We start from the raw sequence: 17447 nt of genomic DNA, 5'->3' as shown, positions 1-17447 counted from the left end.
TGCACTGGTCATTAAAAATAGTTTCTTCAGACAGTTGAAAGAGACAATATGATGAATGCAATATGAGATTGATGTGTATGATCAGGGCCAAGAGATCTGTACCTGTCAACCCTCCACCAGGTGTCAGAGAACTGCTTCTAGAATGCAGATGTTACAGTAATTACTTTCACTATTACCCAGGAGATGGAACCATCCTTCAATTGAGGTGGTCCTCTCAGTCCATATAACCATATAATAAATTAAATACAGGCTATCTTACTCAAATGTGCACGATTAAAGGCCCAATGCAGCCGTTTTTATATCAGTATCAAATCATTTATGGGTATCAATTAAGTACTTTACTGTAACAGTTTTCCATTAAAATTGTCAAAAAGTAACAGAAATAGCTTTTAAGCAAAAAACTACTTATCAAGACCGTCTGGGAGTGGTTGAGTGAGGAGGGGAAAACTGAAAACTAGCTGTTATTGAAAATAAGTTTGGAACTCTCTTTGCTATTGGTCTATTTACTAACTTAACGCCTGGTGATGTCACCAGGGAAGCCGAAACTCCACCCATGCAAAAACTGCTGATGAGAAGGTCCTGTGTAGATTGTATTTTCATCCAGCAACTATCAGGAAATAACACTGATCACATTTTTCACACATTTATAGTGTTAGTTTCATCAGCTGTTGTACAATAGGATACAAAACTGCACTGGGCTTTAAGATATGAGCAAGAAATAAAACATTAACATAACATACAGTTGATTTGCAAATGAATGACCGTATAGAACCTGCAACCTGAATAAAAAACATGATAGATTTATAAGGCTCGCTGTGGGCTCTATCACCATCATAATACAGGTAATCTTACATAAAGTACAGCTACAAGCCTCTTACTGTAGCCTACGTGCAAACCAATAAATAACAGATAGGGGAATTAGAAATCCACAGGAACTGTTAGTGAGCAACATAAACCTGGGATGACATAGCTTTAAGTGAAACTGCTGCCTCATAAGGCTGGGAACAGAGAAACGGAGGAGAGAGGAGGAGAGGAAGGGGGGCGTTGCAGCTCTGTCGCTCATTGGGGATGAACACGTTCCTTGGAGTCTATTATTAGAAACAGCTGTTCCCCTAGACGCCCGCTTTCCCATCATCACTCTGTCACCTCAGCGTTTCCACAGCAGAAAGTCTTAAACGTGAGTGGAATACCGTTATGCATATGAGTGCGCTAAAGCAGAGCGTCCGCTGCTGCACTGCACACAGACTTCCTCTCACACACACTCACACAGGAAGAGAAACAGGGGCAGGCGATGCCCTTGGCATGTTTCCTCTCACTCCCATTTCCTTTGTTGATGTATGATTGGCAGTCCTTAAGTGAGTGCGCCTCTACTCCTCTCCATATTTCACCGAACCACGGACGACACCATGGGCTCTCTCCTACGCACGTCGGCACCGCGCTATCCCCTCTGCAGTGTGCTTCTTCGTGACCTAATTCCTCCCAATCCATGCCCATCTACGGGTGCAGACTGTAATACATCACAGGATAGAGGGAGAGGGAGAGAGGGTGGGAGGAGAGGGGTAGAGATGGTGGCGCAGTCCTCCCTCCCAGCCTAGTTACTGTCAAAACTTCTGCAGCTTTTGGGAATCATGATGAAAGAAAGTTGGATCTGCAGATATTCATTGGATGAATGGTGTTCATTGCATGAGAGCAGACTTGCTTCAGCTTTTGCTGGGCATCATTGCAGTGTTCTCATCCGTGCATTGCTTGGACGCACACACACACGCAAGTAAGCAAACACACACAAACACCAAATTCCACTATGGTGTGTAGCTCCCTCAAAAGACTACACACATCTGCATCTATTCATCTATTCTTCTCTATCAATAGTATACTCTTCTGATCGTTCCCTGTGTCTTGTGTGGAAATGTTGCATAGGACTATTCCTGCTATAATTTGGTAACGATTTGCTGTCTAACTGTCCCATTGTTGAGCTCTTGCATGTGATATATTTAGATGACATAAGAGGATTCCGATGTAGGAATTCCTCCATCTTGGCTGACACTCTATCCAAACGGGGTTGGATCCCTGACAAAAACAGACATGATATGCAATTCAGTCCCACTGAGGAAAGTTTTTGACAAAGGTCTCTGCAGCTCCTTCTGCTGTCGGACGTGCCAATGAAGAAAAGTCAAGTACACAACCCAAGACTCATCTTTCAATCAAATTTGAAGATCACACCAAATGGTTCTCACAAGTCAGAGGAATCTCCAACCTGCTTAGTGTAACAGAAAAATGTTAGCTCTGCTTGCAGTTAAAAACCTGTATAATGTTCTGTGTTATTATGTTTCAAGGTCCAAGACGAAGGGCTCTATTCAATCAGATCCGCTTTAGCCGACATCGGCATAGCAGTCGTTTTGGCGGTGTCAGAGGTGGAACTGCATTTGAGCTTTCAAATCCACAAGCTCCTGGCGTTTACCTAAAGTGCACATTGCCATTGGCTGCATGGAGTCGCATTAAGATAAATTCCATGCAGCCTTGTTTACAAGTTCGAACACTGGAATGTGAGATGTAATCTACACCTCCATTAGGATGATAGAAATCCTCATTTTTTTGTTTAATGATTTTCAATTTGAGCATCATTATTTCTATATAGCCTACACCGCCAAAACATCAGCTATGCGGGTGTCGGCTATCGCCAGGTAAATACTTGATCTGATTGAATCTAGGCCTTATTTTCATACATTTACTGCCAATTAGTTATTGATCAAGATTTTAGTAATGTCTATGTCCTATCGAGACATGAGTGCAACTTGGGTGCACAATATAACTAAGAACTTATCAGATTTTGTCACCATGTGTTACTGCAGGCGACTGACTACATTGCAGTTTGAGTGGACTGAAGCCTGTGTTATAAGTCCTTGGATAAGACTGTGTCCGTAATAGAATGTACAAACAGACAGGCATTGCAGGGAATTTATATGTATGCATACCAGAGATGGTGTCAAATTCATTGACATTTCAATCAATTGACTAAATAAATTGGACATGGAGTCTACTGGAACTCAAATGAATTTAACCCGAACTCAGGGATGTACACAGCTTTTGAACACCCCCCCCCCCCCCCCCCACCCACCTCTTCCTGTCCCCTAATCCAATAACCTCCTCTAGTCTCATCTCTCCCCTTGTTTCCATGCCAACACCTCCACATGAAGTCATACACAGGTAAAACAGTGACAATTCAATAAAACTATCATCGAGATTCTCTTGGTGGTGAAGAGAGCAGAAAAAGAAAAAGCCTTTCTCAGACTTTCTTCCTCTCGTGACTTTCTATCTTCCAGATATCCTGAGAGGCTTGGGCCAGGGGAGAATGATTCCATTAAACATTAACCCTGAGTGCCCTCTGTCGTGCCGCACTGTCGGCAGCCTCATATTTTATCCCACGCTCCCACTGACTGGGCAGTGCCTGTGATGTTCCTTATAGGAAATGCCTCTTGACATCTAATCAGATGGGGAACCATTAACCTCCAGTCTAATGGGTCTTACTTGGGTATGGAATTACACTAGAACGGTGGTCAAGTCTAGCTGTTAACAGGCTCAGTGTGTCCTCTATGTGTGATGAAATGCTAGATCTCTCATTTTCTCACTTGCTACCAAACACAAGTGCTTTCTAACATGCATTGGTTGACTAAAAAGGCTTACAAATAAGCAGCAAGACGCCCCCAAAGTTCCTTCACACTAATATTCTGTGAATTCATAGGCCACTTCTGCAGAACAAGATGGTAAAAAGGATGCACTCGTACTGCTTTATAAAAAGGCCCAGTGTACTGTACTACAGATAGACAGCACGGTATGGTACTGTATCAGTACAGTACTGTATCAGTACAGTACAAGACAGGACAGTACAGTACAGTAGAGTACAGTGCAAGACAGGACAGTACAGTACAGTACAGTGCAAGACAGGACAGTACAGTACAGTACAGTGCAAGACAGGACAGTACAGTACAGTACAGTACAGTAGAGTAGAGTACAGTGCAAGACAGGATAGTACAGTACAGTACAGTACAGTACAGTGCAAGACAGGACAGTACAGTACAGTACAGTAGAGTACAGTGCAAGACAGGACAGTACAGTACAGTACAGTAGAGTACAGTGCAAGACAGGACAGTACAGTACAGTACAGTACAGTAGAGTACAGTGCAAGACAGGACAGTACAGTACAGTACAGTGCAAGACAGGACAGTACAGTACAGTACAGTACAGTAGAGTAGAGTACAGTGCAAGACAGGATAGTACAGTACAGTACAGTACAGTACAGTGCAAGACAGGACAGTACAGTACAGTACAGTAGAGTACAGTGCAAGACAGGACAGTACAGTACAGTACAGTAGAGTACAGTGCAAGACAGGACAGTACAGTACAGTACAGTACAGTAGAGTACAGTGCAAGACAGGACAGTACAGTACAGTAGAGTACAGTGCAAGACAGGACAGGACAGTACAGACAGAACCGAAGTGACAGATTAGATTAAATGCAGCATTCACCCATCTGCTCTGCTTCAGGCTCACCAAGGGGTTAAATAAAATGAAGTTACTTGCTTTAAATTAATCTCACAGAGCTCTTAGCACAAGAACGTCTCGTCTCATCTCTCGTCTTCTGCATTATTTCCAGGCATGAATGGTGAGAAAGCACAAAAAAAGAGAGCAGTTCCACTGCAGCAGTCTGTCTTGCATTGGGGAAATGTCACATATTACTCTGTAGCCCCGTGTAGCTCAGCTGGTAGAGCATGGCATTCGCAACGCCAGGGTTGTGGGTTCGATTCCCACGGGGGGCCAGTATGAAAATGTATGCACTCACTAACTGTAAGTTGCTCTGGATAAGAGTGTCTGCTAAATGACTAAAATGTAAATACCTATCAATGAGCCCCCCAACTTTAATATGACAAACAGACAATGTCTGTGTCATCATCTCAGTCTATAGTGCCGGTGACTCCCTACTTTCTTGCTGTTTTCATCTGAGAGATCAAATCTATAGAGTACAAGGACCCAACCAGACACCCCATGACTCTCTCATACTGTGGTTACTGCAGTAATATACAGTAAATGGTGTACCAGAGACTATAGGAAAATCGCCATAGGATCTATTGAAGTAAATTTGGGGGGGGCAGTGGGACTCAAACCTCTGCACCCACACTGTGCAGTGCCTTGGTTGCTCTTTTCCAGGGGGAAAATAAAATACAACTTTCAATCAAATCCAGGTGGGCTCCTGCGTCCTCAGTGCTTGGACCCCTGATCATGGCGCAGCATGGGCAACGGATTTTGAGTTAAGATGAAGTTGTTTCAACTGAGAACCCACCCGTGACACCTTGATCTTTCTCACTGGTGAGATGAAGTGCTATCGGCAGAGCATCACATAAATCCTCATCCTAAGGAGGCGGCGGACACATCAATCTCCCAAACAGATCAATAACTCCTGACCACAAGCCGCTATGAGGGCTTCATAAGGTGCTCAATACAGGAGCTGCTGTGGAGATACATAAGGTGCCATGACAGGAGGAGTAGTGAGGGTTCGTAAGCTTCCTCATACTAACAACTAGGCCTATGAGGAGTTCTCACACAGTATAATCACATTGTTAGCTAACCAATGCAACATAGGACACATGTTGACAAGAGCTAGGGTACCTGCATTTTCGTTAACAACCCAATAAAGCGATTATTGCCTGCCTACCTGTGCTGTTGATTGAGTTTGGCACAAGTGGGCTTCCATGGGCCTGGGTCTCTTCTACAGTATGTTGAGTGTGGCCGTCACTTTATGAGAGTCATGTCTGTACTAACCGTGCGAATGCGGCAGCACTCCTACCGCTCTAAACTTGAGAAACGGAGATGCCGCTTTCAAAATATCTGAAATGATATGGACTGTGAGACAAAGTCAAAGCAATTCCACTGTGGTTGCCATGATAACAAAACAGCTTTCGCACATTGCTAACAAACACCACTTTTACTTGTCATCACTCAAGCTTGTAAAAGCGAGGCCTTCACATGTCCAACAAACAAACCACTCAAATCTAGGTATAGTACGCAATATGAAAAATCTGAGCATGTACAGTTTAAGGAAGAAAACCCCAAGAGAAAAAGGAAAGGGAGTTGGTGTGAGAGACAAGGAGAGAGAGTAGAGAGAGAGCAGGGAAGAGGAAGGGAGAGAGACAGAAAGATAAAGAGACCAGGACTAATACATTACAGTATCTCACACCAGCCACAAGGAGAGAATGACCTGCTATTTCAGCCCAATACTAAGTCTTAAAGTCTTAAGTAGAGCAAAGAGTGCTCAAATCTCTCTGCTGCTACAATACTGCAGAAATCAGACTATCAAATCGTCTGAAAACAAGACCGCTCACCTCTCCCTTGATCACATCCTTCACAGGCCGTTATTTCAAGTCTCCAACACATGCTAACTTAATCAAATACTCCTTTAAATCTCTTGAAATACTAATTCTTGACTGAACAGAAATCCTGCAGCCTCGACTATTACTACTACTGTAGTACACTGCCCCATGGGGAAGCACCACTGTCATGTAGGCAGTGTGACATCCTGACGACATTCAACAATGTAGGCAATCCAAGACCTGAACACATGCAGCAGCCCTTTTTCAATGAATGTCCAAGGTCGCTCAGGCAGAAATATTGCCACAGCCAACCACTCAACTCAGGGAGAGGAAGAATATGAGTCTGACCCTTGTGACCTCACAGCAAACCTCCTACAGCTCATGTCACATCAGTGTCGTCCAGTTGCCTTTGACAGCACAGCATGTCTGATTACTAAGGTCGGTAAGAGTGAGAGCAGTAAGACACTGACCTGAAATATCCTTGTATAATCCTTTTGGTATTACCATGTTCGGGCGCTAACTCAGCATACAGCCCAGCCTGCCTTTCGGACGAATTTCAATGTCATAGCAAGGTTGTATGATTTGTTGAAGAAGTAAGGGTATCAGAAACTCCCCTCTGTGATATTTGGTAAGAATACAATAAAAAATATGTTTTTGCCTGGAATTGTCATGCTTAGGCTAGCATTAACTCTCAGAAGAATCTCACTGTAGCAAACAAACAATACTATCATTATAAGAAAATAATACAGTACCACTGTTGGCATCAACAGAGTATCTGAACTCAACGCTAACATAACAAGTCGTTTGCACTTAGCTAGTCTATGTAGGCAAGGCTGGGTGCTTTTAAGATGGATGTGTAGATATCTATTTTCTGTTTTAGTTCGTATTCGGCACTTGTGATGCATTCTGGCCCATTTTCTTACATACAGTACACATGCTGAGCATTCAACTTTCTAGGGTTAGATAGTAAGCAGCCAATCGACCTTATAATAATAATAAATAAAATCAACACATTTACTCTCGTAATGATGTCCCAACATATTTTATTGCATGTACAGTGAGGGAAAAAAGTATTTGATCCCCTGCTGATTTTGTACGTTTGCCTACTGACAAAGACATGATCAGTCTATAATTTTAATGGTATGTTTATTTGAACAGTGAGAGACAGAATAATATCAAAACAATCCAGAAAAACGTATGTCAAAAATGTTATAAATTGATTTGCATTTTAATGAGGGAAATAAGTATTTGACACCCTCTCAATCAGAAAGATTTCTGGCTCCCAGGTGTCTTTTATACAGGTAACGAGCTGAGATTAGGAGCATACTCTTAAAGGGAGTGCTCCTAATCTCAGCTTGTTACCTGTATAAAATACACCTGTCCACAGAAGCAATCAATCATTTAGATTCCAAACTCTCCACCATGGCAAAGACCAAAGAGCTCTCCAAGGACGTCAGGGACAAGATTGTAGACCTACACAAGGCTGGAATGGGCTACAAGACCATCACCAAGCAGCTTGGTGAGAAGGTGACAACAGTTGGTGCGATTATTTGCAAATGAAAGAAACACAAAAGAACTGTCAATCTCCCTCGGCCTGGGGCTCCATGCAAGATCTCACCTCGTGGAGTTGCAATGATCATCAGAACGGTGAGGAATCAGCCCAGAACTACACGGGAGGATCTTGTCAATGATCTCAAGGCAGCTGGGACCATAGTCACCAAGAAAACAATTGGTAACACACTACGCCGTGAAGGACTAAAATCCTGCAGCGCCCGCAAGGTCCCCCTGCTCAAGAAAGCACATATACAGGCCCGTCTGAAGTTTGCCAATGAACATCTGAATGATTCAGAGGAGAACTGGTTGAAAGTGTTGTGGTCAGATGAGACCAAAATGGAGCTCTTTGGCATCAACTCAACTCGCCGTGTTTGGAGGAGGAGGAATGCTGCCTATAACCCCAAGAACACCATCCCCACCGTCAAACATGGAGGTGGAAACATTATGCTTTGGGGGTGTTTCTCTGCTAAGGGGACAGGACAACTTCACCGCATCAAAGGGACGATGGACGGGGCCATGTACCGTCAAATCTTGGGTGAGAACCTCCTTCCCTCAGCCAGGGCATTGAAAACAGGTCGTGGATGGGTATTCCAGCATGACAATGACCCAAAACACAAGGCCAAGGCAACAAAGGAGTGGCTCAAGAAGAAGCACATTAAGGTCCTGGAGTGGCCTAGCCAGTCTCCAGACCTTAATCCCATAGAAAATCTGTGGAGGGAGCTGAAGGTTCGAGTTGCCAAACGTCAGCCTCGAAACCTTAATGTCTGCAAAGAGGAGTGGGACAAAATCCCTCCTGAGATGTGTGCAAACCTGGTGGCCAACTACAAGAAACGTCTGACCTCTGTGATTGCCAACAAGGGTTTTGCCACCAAGTACTAAGTCATGTTTTGCAGAGGGGTCAAATACTTATTTCCCTCATTAAAATGCAAATCAATTTATAACATTTTTGACATGTGTTTTTTCTGGATTTTTTTTTTGTTATTCTGTCTCTCACTGTTCAAATAAACCTACCATTAAAATTATAGACTGATCATTTCTTTGTCAGTGGGCAAACATACAAAATCAGCAGGGGATCAAATACTTTTTTCCCTCACTGTATAAACTGCTCTTCCAAACCATGATTAGCTCACATACTATATACTTTTATCAGTAACATTACTTGGCTGTTAATTGGCTCACTTGCATTTGCGGATCTCATTTTCTAAGGAATATAATTTCTAGTTCAAAATGGAGTCTTTCCAAAGAGCTATTTGAATAAAATCATCATCTTAGTCAGCTGTGTCTTGCTCCTCTAAATGTTTCCTTTGCTAATCTATCACAAATGTATTTAACTTGAGGTTATACCATTGAAGCACGTTGGCGTCCGTCAGGGATAGTCAAGCGGCTTTAGCTGAGGAGCTTTAACAAAAAGCTAATGGGGTGTGAAGTCTGCAGAGAATTTGACAAAAGTGGGAGAAAAGGAGAGTTTCATTAAGAGGGACATCCTCTATGACTGAGCGACGTCAATTTTCATAACTACAAAAAAAAAACTGTTTCTATCCTTCAAGCATCAAACGCTGAAAAGGTTACACCCAAACATTACAGTACATTATAAAGAAACTGGGACCTGGTCAAATAGGGGAGAGGCCTTGTGCCATGAGGTGTTGCTTTATCTGTTTTTTGAAACCAGGTTTTCTGTTCATTTGAGAAATATGAGATGGAAGGGAGTTCCATGCAATAATGTCTCTATATTATACTGTACACTTTCTTGAATTTGCTCTGGATTTGGGGACTGTGAAAAGACCCCTGGTGGCATCTCTGGTGGGGTAAGTGTGTGTTCAAATATGCTACAGTGTGGTAGTCGAGTGGAAGTCAGGTATTTATTCACAACCTTTATTTACCAGGAAAGATTGTAATGACCTGGCCAAGACTACAGTGCTTACCCCCAAAAGTCTACTGGGTGACAGTGATGTTGCTGAAGCAGGGTGTGAAGTACATGCATTGAAATAGCAATAGGCATACTATAGTATATAATCAATTTATGGATGGATATTTATATCGTGACCAGTATGACCAACGTTTCAGTGTGGCCTTTCTCAAGGAGAGCCAGTGCCAAATGTCTCTATCAGACAGAGCATAAAACCCCTTCCAGCCTCCCAGTCTCATACACATTAAAATGCTAAACCGGGAAGAGGCCACAGAGGCACAATCAATGACCCGTCCAGGCTGTTAGGCTTTCCAATCAGAATTCCTCTGGGACCGGCTCAGAGAAAGCAGCACCTTCCATTTTCCCAGAGGAGATATTGTCAGTAGGAATCCAACCTAATAAACAATTCATAGCACATCATTGACTCCACAAACTGTCTACATTTACTTGACAAATTCAGTATATCATGTGGAAATGACTTATGTATGAATGCTATGAATGTAAATCATGTAAAAGGCTTTGTTCAGGTGCAAGCTTGTGACTTACAATTTATAATTTAATGAAGCCTTTTACAACCCAAGAATAAAAGGCAATTTCAGAAGGGCAACTCACCTGTGGAAAGCTACTGCAGGCCCTCTACTATCGGATGTCACAAATAACTCAGTAGTAGGCTGCTCAGTAACGGGACCCATTTCTTTGGATGAATGGCTTTTAGACAACCAAAAATGTTAGAAATGAGAAAAAATATACAAATGTGGAATGTATGAAGGCAATGTCATTGATACTCAATAGCCAGTTGAATGACCGGAAAAACAGATACTAAGTTATAATCATTTCGTATGTCAAAGTGCAAATAGTCTGTTGTTCATCAATGGTGTTGAAACCAGATATAATGATCCATGACAGATATATTACTATGTTATTACATCTATTACTTTGGAATTATCATTATTCTACTAAAAAGGTTCACCAATCAAAAACCTGCTTCATTATGGGTGTTTGAGAGAACATTTTTAATGTTTTTTAATGTTTTAATTTAACCTTTATTTAACTAGTCAAGTCAGTTAAGATCAAATTCTTATTTACAATGACGGCCTACCAAAAGGCAAAAGGCCTCCTGCGGGGACGGGGGCTGGGATTACAAATATATAAATAAGTATAGGACCAAACACACATCACAACCAGAGAGACAACACAACACTACATAAAGAGAGACAACACAACACTACATAAAGAGAGACCTAAGACAACAACATAGCATGGCAGCAACACACAACAACACAGCAAGGTAGCAACCCAACATGAAAACAACATGGTAGCAACACAACATGGCAGCAGCACAACATGGTAGCAGCACAAGACATGGTACAAACATTATTGGGCACAGACAACAGCACAGAGGGCAAGAAGGTAGAGACAACAATACATCACGCGAAGCAGCCACAATTGTCAGTAAGAGTGTCCATGATTGAGTCTTTGAGTGAAGAGATGGAGAGAGGACCGACCCAGGGATGTGTGTGCTTTGGGGACCTTTAACAGAATGTGACTGGCAGAACGGGTATTGTATGTGGAGGATGAGGGCTGCAGTAGGTATCTCAGATAGGGGGGAGTGAGGCCTAAGAGTGTTTTGTAAATAAGCATCAACCAGTGGGTCTTGCGACGGGTATACAGAGATGACCAGTTTACAGAGGAGTATAGAGTGCAGTGATGTGTCTTATACGGAGCATTGGTGGCAAATCTGATGGCCGAATGGTAAAGAACATCTAGCCGCTCGAGAGCACCCTTACCTGCCAATCTATAAATTACGTCTCCGTAATCTAGCATGGGTAGATGGTCATCTGAATCAGGGTTAGTTTGGCAGCTGGGGTGAAAGAGGAGTGATTACGATAGAGGAAACCAAGTCTAGATTTAACCTTAGCCTGCAGCTTTGATATGTGCTGAGAGAAAGACAGTGTACTGTCTAGCCATACTCCCAAGTACTTGTATGAGGTGACTACCTCAAGCTCTAAACCCTCAGAGGTAGTAATCACACCGGTGGGGAGATGGGCATTCTTCTTACCAAACAACATTACCTTTGTTTTGGAGGTGTTCAGAACAAGGTTAAGGGCAGAGAAAGCTTGTTGTAGAGCGTTTAACACAAAATCCGGGGAGGGGCCAGCTGAGTATAAGACTGTATCATCTGCATATAAATGGATGAGAGAGCTTCCTACTGCCTGAGCTATATTGTTGATGTAAATTGAGAAGAGCGTGGGGCCTAGGATCGAGCCCTGGGGTATTCCCTTGGTGACAGGCAGTGACTGAGATAGCAGATGCTTTGACTTTATACACTGCACTCTTTGAGAGAGGTAGTTAGCAAACCAGGCCAAAGACCCCTCAGAGACACCAATACTCCTTAGCCGGCCGACAAGGATGGAATGGTCTACCGTATCAAAAGCTTTGGCCAAGTCAATAAAAATAGCAGCACAACATTGCTTAGAATCAAGGGCAATGGTGACATAATTTAGGACCTTTGACATTTTTTATGACATTTTAATGTGTATCAGATGGCAACAAGATCATATTGTACAGCAATTTCATCAGGTAACATGAATACAAAGCCGGCGAGAGGTGGTTAGAATAGGATGGGAGTCCAAGAGACCGTGTAACCAATAGTGAGTCAGAGTGTGGGAACAAACAGTCTGTCCCACGGGCGGGTAAACAAGCAAGGTCATGGTCAACAATGCACGCAGGAGTCATGAGACAAATAGCATAAAGAATACCATTTGTGTGTTTGAAAGAACTATAGAGATGAGACTATTCGGGACCCTACCAATGACGAACATTGGACAAATGTTTAACCTTTTCACATGAGTTATTGTAGTGTTTTTGGCTAACCAGAGTTTCCTACAGTTATGATTTGCAGACTGATGGTTATGACTCCCTTGTCTAGAAATGTTACATGTATTTTCACACATAGCTTTGTTTAGCGGCACCTTGACTGGACCTTTAAAGGTAGTAACTCTATAAACTTAATGGGCTAGATCCACGAAATAATGTATTCAGATATTTGTTTCCTTACCTTGTAAGCAGTCTATGGACTGCTCTTAATCTCTCGTGTAAACCGATTAATCTGTTGCGACTGGATGGAATGCGTAGGATAACGAGCAGCAGTAGTTCCGGTGTTTGGGTTTGCGTACCTGATTATTTCGACGTACCAGGATCGCAAACCGGAACACCCAATTTCTATCACGTATGGACCCAGAATTTAATCATGCAGCTGACCAAATTATGCAAGATTTTAGTTCTGGGTTAACCGAGATTAGAATGCTCTAAGGAGTGACTGCAATCCACACTTTGGTTTTGGTAGAAAAGTCACTGCCAAGAAACATTTATGTTAGCATTTTTGGGCTAAACATTTTATTTTACTCAGTATAGTGTGTCTGAAGTTACACATCACACTATTACAACAGTGTGACTGTTTTGGGATAAATGTCCTGTGTTGTGTGCTTATTCTTTTACCATTGATATGTTCTAGGGGCCATTTTGAGACCTTAAGGAGCATCAGGTACTTCTGGAACGTCTACCAATGGCATGTCCATCTTTTTGTGAGAAATTACACTGGTCACTCAAAACATTTATAAAGTATTTATAAAGTATGAATAGCCCACACTTTAGATGAGTCCATACATAAACATATTTAATTTATGATTAGTAAATGGTTCACAAGGACCTATATTAAACGTCTTATGAATGATCTTATGAATCATTATTCAATTATTTAAAGGTTGTTTATAAATGTGTGAATAACTAGGTTACTAACATTTACAAATTTGGGAGTAATGATTAACAAATGATAAATAAACTATTTACTAATCTATTATAAATACTTTATTATGTGGAGTTATTATAAAGTGCTACCAACACATGATTTCCAGTGTGTATAGCGTCACTCTAATATACAGTGCATTTGGAAAGTATTCAGACCCCTTCACTTTTTCAACATTTTGTTTTGTTACTGCCTACACACAATACACCATTGTGACAAAGCATAAACAGGTGTAAAATTTGTTTTAGACATTTTTTATTTTTTTAACAGCAGAAATATCACATTTAGATAAGTATTCAGACCCTTTACTCAGTACTTTGTTGAAGCACCTTTGGCAGCGATTACAGCCTCAAGTCTTCTTGGGTACGACGCTACAAGCTTGGCACACGTGTATTTGGGGAGTTTCGCCTATTCTTTAGGTGCCTTTTGGCAAACTCCAAGTGGGCTGTCATGTGCCTTTTACTGAGGAGTGGCTTCCGTCTGGCCACTCCGTGTGTGTGTGTGTTTGTTTGTGTTAGTGTATATGTGTGTTATGTGGAGGGGACTTGTAAATGTGTTGCTATAGCAGTTGCAATACACCTTATTGTTGTAACATTATTTCTAGTTGTAAATAGATGTTTCGTATCTGCTATCCTTTAGCTATAGCTGCCTTACACACTGAAACATGGTTTGGTTTTATGAACATGCCTGCTCATTTTTACATTTATACAAAACACTCAGCCACACACCATCCAACATTTCCAAAACATTTTCTTAGAACATCACTCTATCCAATTTTCCAGCAGTTTTAAGACACACAGAGCAACTTTAAAACAGTCCCATGACATTCCCAGAACATTGTTGCAGACATGCCAAAGCTCCCAGAGCAATATGACTGTAAAGACTGCAGTTTTCTGTAGCATTGTGAAAACATTGAACTACCCAACATTCCATAAACACTCAGTGTTTGCTTGGAAGCTGAGCAGAACAAAATATTTTCTCCCTTGCCACACATGCACATACAGTACATACACGCCACACACACACACACACACACTTTATAGTCATGCCTGCTGTTATTATTTTTTAAGACAAGTTGAACCAATCATACATTAATTTGTATATATCACTGGCACCATGACAATGCTCATATGCACACACTAAGTGCCCACATTCAGAATCACAATTTGGCTTTTCTGGGCCTCCTTGTTGAGTCACTGACAACGTTATGTAATTACTGCATTGAGGCCAAACCAGCAAATATGCACACAAGCACTATGTTTTAGTCTCCTCTTCATCAATTCATCCTGTATCAGAGCTCGTAATGTATATATGTAAGACCTCACAATTATGTAGGTACACGCATGTGGTTTTGACACTACAGGGAAGTTTATGCATACGATGGATTTCACACATTGCAGTAGCTCTCCTTGGTGCTGAAATGCAACGAACCATTTTGGTCAACGGAAAAACGTTATACTAGTAGCCAAACAAGGGCAAAGACAAAAATACAAGGATTTATCACTACATCTAGAGGACAGTGGCATGAAACACGCAAATACGCAGAAAATTACCCAAGCGGTAATCACGTGGTCTGTGTTCTCACACTAACATGTGTTGCACGAGGCACATCTCCCTTGCAAAAAAAAAAACATTGGGTAGGCTACTTACCATGTTGACTTCCGAAACCATGTCGATACTGGCGATATCTATGCTCATGCCAACGTCCACAGGGGCACCTTTAAATCGCATGTAAAACAGGTATCAGGGGCTTTTTAATCAGACATCTCGCTGACGCGACAAATGAATCTGCATGCGACGTGTTATTAGTTATTAGCCAACATTGGGTATACTTCACCACAAAAAAAGGTATTTACCTCCAAAATCAGGCCTCAGACGAATGTCATACCCCTTTAGCAGTTTGTCGACGGTAGCTTTCACAAATGACATGTTGCTAGGCTCGTTGGCGCTAAAGGGAAAATATATGGTATTGATTCAGAAGCTTAGTTTTTTTTAAACTGCAAAGGGACAGGCAAGACAGGCAGAAACAAGACATCACACCCGTTGGATCTCACCTTTGAGCGCCGCAGACCATGGCGACCATGAGGAAAATACAAAAAATCCCCCAGCGTCCGCGGTCCAAAGCCGTGCACATCACTAACTTTGATCAGAGAGATGACTTAGAGCGAAGATTTCAGGAATGCTACCTACTTAAGTCACAGGCTGCCCAATTATTCCAAGACCAACGCATGCGCGTCTTTTTACCAACATCAAAACTATATTTGCACAAAAAACACGCTATTTCGTAGAAAATTCGGTGACTTTGAAATAAAATGGGTAGGCTATTCGCGTTTCACCCGAGGTGTCGATGATTGCGCAAGAAGACGTTGCCGGGATGCATGCAGTAGCTGAACCGTATCAATATGCTAGGCAGATCCAATCTCCTTTGGCTAATTCGAGCATTTCAGAAGACACAGCGGTGTCCGGACCAGATTTGCGTCAAGCAGGTCTCCCTGTGTTGTGCGGCTGAAGATCTTAAAAGAATAAGCATTGAACGCGGCTCTCCGTTCACCTTTAGTCAGCGCTATATGGGGCATTGTGCAACACAAACACGTCTGAGGAGCTGCGCATTTTCTGAGGTGTACCTGGACGCTGAGCTCCCTCGCAGCGGATTCCATTCGCCACGCGTTACGGGCTAGAGCACAAGTTAATAATTAGTTAAAAACCCAGAAGACGCATTAAAAATCGCAACGCACCAATAATTAATGAGAGAAGGACATAAAATACGCTATAGGGTCTGCAATGGCCCTTGCAGCAGCATGACGTGCTATATGCCACAGAATGAATAAGAATACATGTTCTGCTATTTCTAGAGATGATATTGACAGACTTCTGGCTAATTTGCCAAATCAAATGCAGTTTATCTGGTCACCATGTGCTAGACCACATGATTATTTCAATCATAATTAGTGGTGTATTGAAAATGGGTGATTTGTGGATAATTGGACACCATCAAATGACAAAACTGTCATATTTATCATGGCAAAATATTGGATTAGTGAAGGGGGTGTCCGTGTGTGTGCGTGCGTGGTTGTGTGTGTGTGTGTGTGTGTGTGTGTGTATATGTGGGTGTGTGAACTGAGGTAATTGATGTAGATATGTACATACAGTGGGGGAAAAAAGTATTTAGTCAGCCACCAATTGTGCAAGTTCTCCCACTTAAAAAGATGAGAGAGGCCTGTAATGTTCATCATAGGTACACGTCAACTATGACAGACAAATTGAGATTTTTTTTCTCCAGAAAATCACATTGTAGGATTTTTAATGAATTTATTTGCAAATGATGGTGAAAAATAAGTATTTGGTCACCTACAAACAAGCAAGATTTCTGGCTCTCACAGACATGTAACTTCTTCTTTAAGAGGCTCCTCTGTCCTCCACTCGTTACCTGTATTAATGGCACCTGTTTGAACTTGTTATCAGTATAAAAGACACCTCTCCACAACCTCAAACAGTCACACTCCAAACTCCACTATGGCCAAGACCAAAGAGCTGTCAAAGGACACCAGAAACAAAATTGTAGACCTGCACCAGGCTGGGAAGACTGAATCTGCAATAGGTAAGCAGCTTGGTTTGAAGAAATCAACTGTGGGAGCAATTATTAGGAAATGGAAGACATACAAGACCACTGATAATCTCCCTCGATCTGGGGCTCCACGCAAGATCTCACCCCGTGGGGTCAAAATGATCACAAGAACGGTGAGCAAAAATCCCAGAACCACACGGGGGGACCTAGTGAATGACCTGCAGAGAGCTGGGACCAAAGTAACAAAGCCTACCAT

The 17447-nt window shown here is 42.1% G+C and overlaps 1 protein-coding gene across 2 annotated transcripts in view; it reads right to left on the bottom strand.

Moving 5' to 3' along the window:
- Positions 1-15760, bottom strand: part of LOC311102297 (gamma-aminobutyric acid receptor subunit beta-1-like) — a gene marked incomplete at both ends in the record, with an annotated part of 57326 nt that extends 41566 nt beyond the window's left edge. Inside the window, 3 exons of one of the 2 annotated variants that reach the window (XM_084143597.1) lie at positions 15277-15344; positions 15483-15574; positions 15681-15760. In XM_084143597.1, coding sequence (XP_083999723.1) covers positions 15277-15344; positions 15483-15574; positions 15681-15760 — 240 coding nt within the window. Of the gene's footprint in view, positions 1-15276; positions 15345-15482; positions 15575-15680 lie in introns of those variants that run through there. The other variant, XM_084143598.1, reaches the window with a different exon arrangement.
- Between the last annotated feature and the right edge of the window lie 1687 nt (positions 15761-17447).

Source organism: Coregonus lavaretus (assembly GCF_964263955.1).
Source record: "Coregonus lavaretus genome assembly, chromosome: 27".
Taxonomy (NCBI): domain Eukaryota; kingdom Metazoa; phylum Chordata; class Actinopteri; order Salmoniformes; family Salmonidae; genus Coregonus; species Coregonus lavaretus.
This window is presented reverse-complemented; position numbering and strand designations above follow the sequence as displayed.